We start from the raw sequence: 11291 nt of genomic DNA, 5'->3' as shown, positions 1-11291 counted from the left end.
GCTGCTAGTGGAAGACTGACTTCCAGGCAACTAGGGTGAGGATCTTATACCCACACCCACAGTGACACACCTACTCCAACCAGGTCATACCTATTCCAACAAGGCCACACCTCCAAATGGTGCCACTCCCTGGTCCAAGGATATACAAACCATGACAGTGAGGAAAACCCCTACTCTCTAAATGTTGTTCTCTGATCTCCAGATCATTACCTTTCTCTTTTTTCTTTAGTTTCATATATATGAGCATTTTGTCTGCATGTCTGTAGTATACCACAAGCATGCCTGTGCATTGGACCTCAGAAGACGATGTCCCATGGAACTGGAGTTACAGATGGTTGTGAGCCACCATGTGGATGCTGGGAACTGAACATGGGTCCTCTGAAAGAGCAAAATAAGTGCTCTAAACCACTGAGCCATCTCTCCTGCTCCACATAATATCCAATGATCAAATAAAATCAGTCACCAGAGAATCACTGGTTATAATGTGTTAAACATTTGTACAAGTTCCTTTTTTTAAAAAAATATACTTACTTGCCAGGTGGTGTGGCATGTGTCTTTAATCCCAGCACTTGGGAGGCAGAGGCAGACAGATCTCTATGCATTCAAGGCCAGCACCAGACAGACCCTGTCTGGAAAACCAAAACCCAAAACATTAAAACCCATTTATTTGTTCAGAAGACAAGCTTAGTAGTGGTCTGGTCTGGGGAAGTAGCTGATTCAGAATTACCCTTCCGACAATGAGCATTATAGAGGGTGAGCACATACCACCAGGCCATGATCAGGCCTTACGGTGGGAAAGCATTGAGAGCATTGAGGATCACACTAGAGGCAGCGTGACAGTGCTGATGAGAGGGCATCAGAGAAGTACTAAGGAGTTAGCTTAATGTAAACAGGTAAAAGAGCCGCTATGGAGAAGGGAGGGGGAAGAGAGAGAGAGAATAAGAAAAATAGAGAGCAAAACAGCTGGAGTAACAGAGAGAACGAGGCAGATATCTCTTAATCTTTACAAGGCTTCTCTAGGAGCTAAGGGACCGGACTATAGCTCAAGGAAGAAATGCAACAGCATATTTATTTACAAATTCCTGTTCCAGCTTTACAATTGAGCAGCAAGAAGGGAAGGGAGTGGCAGGTCAGGTCCGATGATCTAACACGTGTGCTCCTGCATATGCGCAAAAGCGGGTACCTTACCAGGAGCTGGAGGGTGGGGGAACAATTTTGAGTTAGTTCTTTCCTTTCACTATGTGGATTCCAAGATGGAAGTCCAGTTGTCAGGCTAAGGGAGAGAGCTCCTTTATAGGATGAGTCATCTCACCAGCCCCCGTCCCTCATTTAACCTTCAGCCCACTGCAGCAAAGCTGTTAGGAACCTGTGAGGCCGACGACACACAGAAATCTGTGGGGGACACACACACCATTCGGATCCTGTAAGAGATCCCAAGGCAGTTCGTTTGAGTTGGTTAAGCCATGACTTTGGTTTTAGACCAGCCAGGGTCCATTCCGATCCAGCACCTCTCCTTTTTTTTTCTTTTGTCTTATAGCCACCCCACCCCTCTTCACACACAATCTTTCTTCAGGTAATGTATTAATTTCTTTTAGTCTCTGCCTCCTTTGGCTGGTTTAATAACACCCACCTGGGAGCTGTATGAGGCTCAGAGAAGATAACGAGTTTGAAACAATTCTGGTGTGTCCGTTCCCACATGGGCTTAGTTCTCCAGCACACACCAAATTTCAGTCAAGGGGTTTCCCAAAAGGGTTGAATGAACTCTGTGGCCAACAGTACATTCTGTGAAAGACGGCGAGTTGCTGTCTCCAGCCAGGAATCAGCAGAGAAAGAGCTCCTGTATCATGTCATGGACACTAAGTGGCCAACAGTGGTCATTTTCACACCAGGAAGCTGAGAGCTCAGTAACTCTCAGTCCACAAAAGCTGAAAGATTGCTAGGAGTTCAAGACCAACCTAGACTGTATAGTGAATTCAAGGTCAAGGGCAGCCCACAGCTACATAACCAGACCCTGTATAAAAAGAAAGAACTTAAAAAAAAAAAAAAGAAAGAAAGAACTTGCCTTACAAGCCCAGGATCTGAGTTCCACTCTTGAACAGAATTAACGCCTAAATGTTGTCCTCAGACCTCCATATAAACGCGGTGGCACGTACATACCCACACTCATGTGTATATGCCCCCAAATAAATTTTCGAAAAACTGAGTTATAGCTCATTTGGTAGAATGCCTGACTACTATGCACAAAGTTCTGGGTTCGGTCGCCAGCAACACATAAACTGTATAATAGTGAAACAGGAGAAGAGATGGATGGCGCAGTCGTTAAAGGCTGGGCTCACAACCAAAAGAAAAAAGAAAGAAAGAAAGAAAGAAAGAAAGAAAGAAAGAAAGAAAGAAAGAGAGAGAGAGAGTAGGTTATTCTATGCTACATAGATTGAGGACAGATTGGGCTGAAAAACTGTTAAATAAATGTCTTTCTACTGCACTGGTCAGGCAGAGACGGGGTTTGCATTTTTAAAAAGATCACTCACTCACTCACTCTAAGGCAACTCTCGTTTTCACCATCATTATCACAATGTCAGGATTTTTTCCCAAAGCACTAGAGATTACCTTGTTTGTGTATTTTCCTAGTTGGGTAGTCTCCACCCCTAAGGTATAAGTCTTCATAAAAACAGAGACATTGCCTTGCCTTGTGTCTTCAACAAACCAAACTAAGGGCTTTCTATTCTTCAGGCTTTTCAAGTAGTACCTGGTACACAGTCAATGAAAGGTCAATACTGCTGTCTATTTTTAAAGTGAGGGGGAAATACACAAGTTGAGAAACCTGTTCGATGTTAGACACCCAGGAAAAAGCACTTTTTCTGTAGTATACAAAGGGACAGATGGATGAAGGAACTAGATTGAAGGAATGTGAACCATAAACGTTCCACGCGCCTGAGACTTCTCAAATCGCTCGCCAGGGGACGCTGCTCTCCCATGTCTCGATGCCAGTCCCTTTCTGGCGCGCACTCCTTTTGCGTCTCGGGCTCGCGCGCGCTGCCGCGGCACCGGAAGTGGCTGCGCTTGCAAGTTCCCCCGGTCTCTTCAGGGGAAACTGAGGCCGGCTTCTCCGGGAGATTCAGCACCAGCAGTCAGCCAGGTAGGCCGGCCCAAGTCCGCGGCATACTTCCCAGCCGCAAAACGCCCTCGTGTCTGGAAGCCACTGGGCCTATGAAGGGGGGATGTGGCCCCCCACGGCTCGCTAGGGCTCGCAGGTGAGAGCGCCGCCTCCCCTGTGCCTGACAGGCGCTGGGCCCAATGGGAGCCTTTGCCGTCCCGCTTCCGTGCCGACTCGACCCGCGGATTGGCTAAGCTGGGGCGGGCCGCGGGGGCGAGACCCCTCCTTCCAGAGAGGTCTAGGGGGCGCCCCTGAGGGAGGGCGGTTGCCTAGCAACGGGGCGGTGGCTCGGCGGGTACCCGGCCTAGGGGAGCGCGAGCAGTAAGCGAGGCCTCAGCCCACCCACCCGGGGCTCCGGCGCGGACCGGCCTCCGGCCCTCGAGCCCTGCAGGGGGCTCCAAAAGGCCGCCTTGGGCTCGGCCTCAGGAAAAAACGAGGTCTCCGCTGTGGGAGTCCCGACCCTTCTTCCTGGCCGGTGGCGGGGCTCAGCGCCTCTCTCTCACCCCGTCTTTGTGCGGGGGGTGCCGGCGGCCATTGTGTCCGGGCGCGGAATGGAGGACCTGGCCGTCCCCCAGTGCTGTGTCCAGGGCCTTTGGGGAATTCAAAGACAACTAGCGGTGTTTGTGGGGGGTCTCCAGCATACGCCTCTCGGAAAAGCCCGGGAGTGGTCTTTCCGAAATCAGATCGCAGATCCGAGGCCGTCTCCCCCCTCTCCGCGTCCCTGCGCGAAACCTTGAGATTCACTGAGAAGTCCCTTTAGGGTTTCGGAAGCCTCATCCAAGGCTGGTACTTAAATAGAAAGAAAGAAAGGAGGGGTGGGGGAAATTACACTAAACCCATACCTCCGGGAGAGTTCTCCTGACTCCCAGTAGGAGGCGGAGAGCCAAGGGGCGTGCTAGAGCGAGGGGGTTGGGCTCCCGGGTGGCTGGAGCCTGCGGAGCAGAGAGAGAGGCCGCCCTCGATCTGGGCAATGGAGGTAGCAAGCGAGGGGGCAGGTTCCTAAGCTTCGCAATTCCTCTGTCGCCTCCTGAGCTGCCTACCAGGTCGCATGATCCCTCCGGCCGGGGCTGGGTTTTTTTGCTGAGTTAACCGGCGACCCAGCCACCACCTCCTCCCCGACCTATGATACAAAAGACCTTCCGGGGGTTGCACCTGCTTGCTGTCGCCGGAGATAGATTTGAATGTAGGTGGTGGTGGTGGGGATATGCCAATGGGGGTGACTTTTGGAGAAAGGCATTTCGGAGAAAAGGGGGTGGGTGGTTGTAGTAAAAAGAGGCGGATGAAACAATTCAAAGCTGGCTGGTCCTTTCAATTTGACTTCATTGAAGTCCCTTAGAACCTGGACTCAGACCTTCATAAGAGCCACAAAGAAAGCAATTCTGGTACCTGGAGGAGGAATGGGAATATTGTAAGGTAAATGACATGCATATTAATTTTTTCTCCTGAAGCTCTCTCTCTCTCTCTCTTCAGAACCTTATCTTGGCTTTGGATCCTGGAAGAGAATCGCTAAACACAGAGCAGACCCAGTAAGTGAGCAGGTGTTTTGGACAATGGACTGGTTGAGCCCATATCTATTATAAAAATGTCTCAGAGCAACCGGGAGCTGGTGGTCGACTTTCTCTCCTACAAGCTTTCCCAGAAAGGATACAGCTGGAGTCAGTTTAGTGATGTCGAAGAGAATAGGACTGAGGCCCCAGAAGAAACTGAAGCAGAGAGGGAGACCCCCAGTGCCATCAATGGCAACCCATCCTGGCACCTGGCGGATAGCCCCGCCGTGAATGGAGCCACTGGCCACAGCAGCAGTTTGGATGCGCGGGAGGTGATCCCCATGGCAGCAGTGAAGCAAGCGCTGAGAGAGGCTGGCGATGAGTTTGAACTGCGGTACCGGAGAGCGTTCAGTGATCTAACATCCCAGCTTCACATAACCCCAGGGACCGCGTATCAGAGCTTTGAGCAGGTAGTGAATGAACTCTTTCGGGATGGAGTAAACTGGGGTCGCATCGTGGCCTTTTTCTCCTTTGGCGGGGCACTGTGCGTGGAAAGCGTAGACAAGGAGATGCAGGTATTGGTGAGTCGGATTGCAAGTTGGATGGCCACCTATCTGAATGACCACCTAGAGCCTTGGATCCAGGAGAACGGCGGCTGGGTAAGAACCACGCCCCTTGTGTGTCCGCTCCTTGTGTCTCTCTTCTCTGTGAACATCCCTAAAACTGTCCTTTTGGGTCTCTTTCTGTTATATGGCATGGTTGTTAAAGATATCGATTGTTCAGGAGACCTTCCTGGCTTCATTTTAATACAAGAGGTTAACTTTGGAAATATAGATGACCCAGTTATTAAGGGACCTGTATCTTTCATTCTGGCTACCCTTGTGGCCCCACAGTTTCATAGTTTTGTTCCAATTTCTCAGCAAAGAAAAACAGCCTGTCGCCTGTTTACTTGGCTTAAAACCTATGAGAGCAGCAAGTTCTCCCTGCGTACTGCTCACTCTCATGTAATGGGTCACCTTGGCTGGGGTGATGAACATAATACCCAGGAAACTGCAGAACTGGAACCTCAGGCTCCTGTGTACTTGCATGCATGGTACTCAGACCATTTGGCCAGTCAGGAGCCCCCACTGGCTAGAGTGGCTGAGTATTGTCTGATTTTAGAGGAGGGTGGTCTGGGCCAATGGTGTTTGTGCTGTGCCCCTAAGTTCATTTTCCCCAAAGTGTGCAACTTTCTGCATGGTTGGCTTGTTTGTGGAGCCCTTGCTGTGCCATATATCAAGCCCCAGGACTTTGCACCTCCCTGCCCTGGATCGGTTGGGGATCTCCAGCTGCTCTGCCCAGTGTTTTTCTGGTCAGGGCCCTGGGGCCTCTTTACTGAAGCACTGTTTGCTGGCAGAGCAAGAACCTGGTTTGTGAGGCTCCATAGGAAATTAAGATTTGGTGACAGACTGGATGTGGGTGTGAGTCCTGGCCCTGTCACTTAACTGGCCATGTGACCTTGGACAGGCTGGTTTACCTTCTAGAGCCTTAGTTTCTAGCAGACTATTGTGACCCAAAGATAAAGAGAGCAGAGGCTGACACAATGAGTGCTTTTTGTTCAGAATCCTGCGGGCCACCTCATCAGTCAGGGTGAGATAGAGGTGAGCGGTCCCTTACTAGTAGCTGCCGTGGTAGGCGTTTGTTACCCTTCAGAGTGAACTGCATTCTAGAATAGGGGATATTGCGGCTTCTGAGACGTATTCTGTCTCCTTAGAATATGTAGAAAATGGACAGACTGGAAAATAAGTCATCCATTGAAGGAAGTGAGGTGGAAGGGGCCATGCACCATGGACTCCGGAATGTCAAGAATTTAGTTGTCCATAGGCTGGGCCTAGGGCGGGGCAAGCACTTTGCTTTACTACTGGGTGAGAGACCTCCAGGTTTTCCCTGGGACCCCATCCTCTCTCTAGTTTCCCATTTCTTTGAAACTTCACCTTTCTTCCCTCCAGTGGCTCTTGTAAAGGCAAGGAGGTCACTTGTCAGTAGAGGCCAGATGACCAGAGTAGAGTTGACTGAGGTAAAGGTGGGTTCCCTTGAGTTAAGGGTTGCCAGGCTTGAAAGCTAATCTGTAAATGAACTCCCTGGGGAGATAAATGATTAAATAGTTCCTGTTGGTTTGTGCTGTGACCTCTTCTATTCATTCTCTTGCTTTGATTCTCTTTTGGGGCAAATATTTGTTCAGCTGATTACAGGAGGGACAGGATTCCAGCGCTTCAGACACACCCTCTGAAGCATCTCCAAGTAGATGTTCGCCCTTTCCCTCCGTCGCATGCTGACTGTCTTTAGTTGACTAAAGGTCCTAATAACAGGTAGGGTCTTGCCAGCTACAAACAGTAGGTGATTGACGAGGTACCTGCTGGGCCAGCCAGCCTCTTGTCTGCAGAGGCTACTGGGACCTAAGAATTGCCATACTGTCTTCCAATCACCTAGAAAAATGCTAAACTGACCTAAGGCAGCAGCTTGAGGGACAGATTCATTAGATCTTCACTGACTAAAATCCCACCTTCCAGTGTCTCTTCACTCAAGAATCTCCAGAGCCTGTTGGGCAACATACCTGGTAACTTGCCACTTCTGCGTGGTAAGCAGAGAGGGAATGTGTGCAGAAGAGCCGGTTAGGGCAGGACCATTTCTGGATATGCATTCTTTCCGGGACCAGTGGGCAAGAAACATTCCCCTCGGTGTTATTTGAGCCTTGGTGGAAGATGCCTACCCATGTCCTTTTAGGTACAGTCTCCTTTGAGCTGTACAGATGCTGCTGCAGTGGCATCCCCTAACTTCCCTGGAGGCTGCAGCTATGAGTTCAGATAGTCACTCAGGGTATGCTCCAAATTTAGCATCCTTTAGGAAAGGGGACAGAACTTTGCCTTTCTTGTACCTGAGTATCGCAGGTGTTTTATCCTTTACTAATGGGGCAAATTTACTGAACATCTACTATAAGGCAAGGTGCTAGCATAAGCTAGACAATATCTCTCTATCATGGAAATATGTGGTCATTCATATGTTCCATACAGTAACTTCCCAAAGTACGTGAATTTATTCCCAGGTTGTACACAAAGCTCCCAGTAGCTAAATAACCGAGCTTAAATGTTTCTCAGCCAACTTAGTGTCTTAAATTGAGGTTGGCCTAATTTTAGAGTCCAGACTCTTTCCATCCATGCCTTAATCAGGAAGTAATAATCCAGACAGAGTAGCATAGAAACTCATGGCTACTGTTGGGCTGAGAACAGCATGCCTGTAGAAGGTACTCATTCCATGTTGCAATCGTAGCAGTGTTCTGGTGTTTGAGAACAGTGCCTTTATCATCAGTAGTAGGTTCCCAAATGTGTGGAAACCTCCGATTGGGGTACTAAGAAAACTCAGGCTTGGCAAGTGTTGCGTGGCATTAGGAGTTTGCCCGGTCATGATGGCTTCTTGTTAGTGTTTTCCTTGTTAAAATCTCAGTCTTGTCAATCATTGAGAGTGGCATGTGTGCAAGGAGACAGATAGCCTGCCCCAGAATCTCTGTTAATTGTAGGGTGATGCTGTAAGGATTGGAACTCCAGCCTCTGGCCATACTACTGCCCGCCTGCCTGAGTCACCTGAAAAAATGTTGTACCTGTTTGTGTCTCTTGTCTTTTGTCTCTCCTACCTGTAAAATCTAATAATGATACCCAACTGCCAGAATAAAAGCCCTTCGCTGACCTTAATTGTAGGGTGGATGCCCATCTTCTCCAAAATGAGCTTCCTCCCTCTAGGCTCTGAACTTTACTCCCTGGAGTTACTACTTAAGAAACTAAGCCTGTTCACTGAGACCTAGGCCCCATTAGATGAAACCCTTTTTTGTTGTTGTTTTTGTTTTGTTTTGTTTTGTTTTGTTTTGTTTACTTTGAATGTGGATGAGGCTCCAAGTGGGCCAGTCACTTTGGTATTACCAGCCCTGGAGATACCCTCTGCCCAGTGGAAACACCATTGTTAGGAGCAGAGAACGAGTGATACTGGGGAGAGCACCTAGCTTGGCCTTCCCCAAGCTGCAGCTCTACTCTACCTGTTGTGGCTTCTTCAGTGCAACAGAGAGATGGACATGTGCTTAGTTGAAGCACCTCAGCTCCATTTGCAAATTCGGCAGTTCTGTGGTTTTCTTGGGGAAGCCCCATCAGAAACCCCAACACAGAAATTCTTAGTAATCTCATTCAGGTCTCCAAATGAAGTAAAGTGTCTCAGGGGCTCCCCCTTGGAACACCTACTTCTTTTCAGTGTCTTTTTTTAGGTGGCTCTTAAAACTCCTTTGCTATCATAGGGTTTTCCAGACTCCTAAAGCAGCATCCCCAGCAACCACATGGAACTCTTCATCTTCTGCTTAAAAATTACCTAGGTAATTTTTAGGGGGCCCCAGTGGAACCTGGAGAGTTTCTTGACTTTGTGGGCAATCACCAATTTTGTTTGGGCTGTGTGAAGCGGTATTATTAGCTGAACCCCTCTCCCAGCAGACTCCTGTCCTAAGGCCAGTGGTCTTGGGCATCCTTCTCTCATGCCCAGCCTCCCACCACAGGACTTGCTTTTTGCAATTGCTGCCTTGTCTGGGTTAGTGTGCTCTGCTTTAAAGGTATCCCCAGTGAGCTGCCTTTCAACAACCTAAGCCTATCAGGATTTCTGCCCCCATCCCTGCCCTCCAACCAGAGTCTGCAGGATCTTCCCTGTGACTCCTCTTTCCTTGAAGGGTTCACTCTGAATCCTATTGTCCCTGCAGCTCAGTCTGTCTTCCCCACTCCCACTGGGCATCTAGTGATAAACAGAGTCCCATGGGATCTTTGTTTCACCTAGTGAGACAAATTGCCACCAGCTTGATACTCACCTTTTACATATGATCCCTCGCACTTTGTATAAAGAAAGAAACTGTTAGTGTCAGGTAGGTGCCCAGAGGCATTTCCAAGGCTGTACTCTGTCAGGAGTTGAGGCAGAGTCCACATCTTGCTCACTGGTTATCTCAGCCCAGAGCACAGGTCTTGGGTGTAGTAGTCACTGATGAAAAGATACTAAGTTTCTGAAGGAAGGACCTTATCAAACCAGAATAATAATGGTGGGCGCCTCCTCTGACCCAGTTATTGAGCCTCTACTCTGCTAGGCTCAATACTAGACAAACAACAGATAGTAATACTAAACAAAACGAATAAGTTTTTGCCTCATGTAACTCGTTCTGATAGAAAGAAAAAAAATACATAATAGAGGCTGAGGCTCAGTCTGTAAAATGCTTGCTGTGCTAGCATAAGAATCTGAGTTTGGGCAAGCCCATAGTTTTAATCCTAACAACTTGAGAAGTAGAGGCAGGCTGGTCTACAGAGTGAGTTCTAGGACAGCCAAGACTACACAGAAAAACCATCTCAACCCTCTAATCCCCCCCCCCCAACCCCCACGTCCAAAAAAAAAAAAAAAGAACCTGAGTTTGATCACTAGAATTCAGAATCTATGTTTTTAAAAAAAAATGCCAGACACAGTGATGTGCACTCATAATCCCAAAGCTGGTAGGCAGAGACTAGGGCTTTCTGGGGCTTGCTGGCCAGCCACTCTAGACTAATGTGTGAGTTCTAGGCCAGTGAAGTAGATAGCTTCTGAAGAGCAATACCTAGGATTGACCTCCAGCCTCTGTGTGCATATGCATAGAAGTGCAAGCTAAGCCGAGTGTGCGTGCACTCGAGCGCGCGTGCGCGCGCGCACACACACACACACACACACACACTCAGTGTGTACACAGCAGTCCATTGATGATACAGCCTGGGAGCTAGAGAGATGGCTTAATGTTTAAGAGCTCTTGCTACTCTTCTAGAGGACCCAAGTTTGTTTGCCCCCCGCCCCCTTTCTCTGTGTGTGTGTGGGGGGGGAAACAGAGGGGGGGAGAGCGAGCTTTCAGCTGATACTATGAACTCTGAAGGAAATAAGGGGAAAAAAAGCAGATTGGTTTATAGATAATGCCTATCACAGCAGGGTAGGGCAGCACTTTAATAATGGTGATCAAAGGACCTGGCAGGATAATTCAGCTTATAAAGGTATATGCTACAAGCCTGATATCTTGAGTTACATCCCTGGTTTCCACTTGGTGGAAGGGAAGAACTAATCTCGAGTTGTCTTCTGACCTCCATATGTGCCCATGGCATGGCCGTACCCAGGGAGTAGATAGATGGGTGGATGGATGGATGAAATTTAAGGAGTGATCAAAAAAGTGAACAACCAAGATACAGGGAAATGAAAAATAGCTCACCCATCACCTGTTGGGTAGCTAGAGTATGAATTATCTTGACATAAGACAAATTATCAAAAACCCCAAACATTTTGATAAGTCATTTGTGCACAAGAGCCAAACTCAAAGAATGGCTAGATTCATGATTGAGGCCTCTGTCGCATCCTGAACTACATAAAGAAGTAGGAGGCTGAGTGTATGGCACATGCCTGTAACCCAGTAGACAGACAGACCTTGGAGTGAGAGGCTAACTCTCACCCTGTCTCAAAACAAGAAATAAGTAAATAAATAGATGGAAGGAAGGAATAGGGTTTTGGAATTCATACAGTGACTTCAAGTTACAGGAAGCTTAGCTACAAAGTATAGTGAGTAAATATTGTAAAGTGTCTCAGGTAATAAA

The 11291-nt window shown here is 48.3% G+C and overlaps 1 protein-coding gene across 4 annotated transcripts in view; it reads left to right on the top strand.

Moving 5' to 3' along the window:
• Window positions 1–3010: 3010 nt before the first annotated feature.
• Bcl2l1 (BCL2 like 1) overlaps window positions 3011–11291 on the top strand; it is a 51733-nt gene continuing 43452 nt past the window's right edge. The window contains exons 1-2 of one of the 4 annotated variants that reach the window (XM_021155074.1): window positions 3011–3136; window positions 4625–5300. In XM_021155074.1, coding sequence (XP_021010733.1) covers window positions 4737–5300 — 564 coding nt within the window. In that variant the 5' untranslated portion in view covers window positions 3011–3136; window positions 4625–4736. Of the gene's footprint in view, window positions 3137–3159; window positions 3252–3453; window positions 4338–4450; window positions 4537–4624; window positions 5301–11291 lie in introns of those variants that run through there. The other 3 variants (XM_029471115.1, XM_021155070.2, XM_021155078.2) reach the window with 3 other exon arrangements.

This window comes from Mus caroli, chromosome 2 (assembly GCF_900094665.2).
Source record: "Mus caroli chromosome 2, CAROLI_EIJ_v1.1, whole genome shotgun sequence".
NCBI classification, from domain to species: Eukaryota; Metazoa; Chordata; class Mammalia; order Rodentia; family Muridae; genus Mus; species Mus caroli.
The sequence above is the reverse complement of the archived record's forward strand: the minus strand, read 5'-3'. Positions and strand labels throughout refer to the sequence as shown.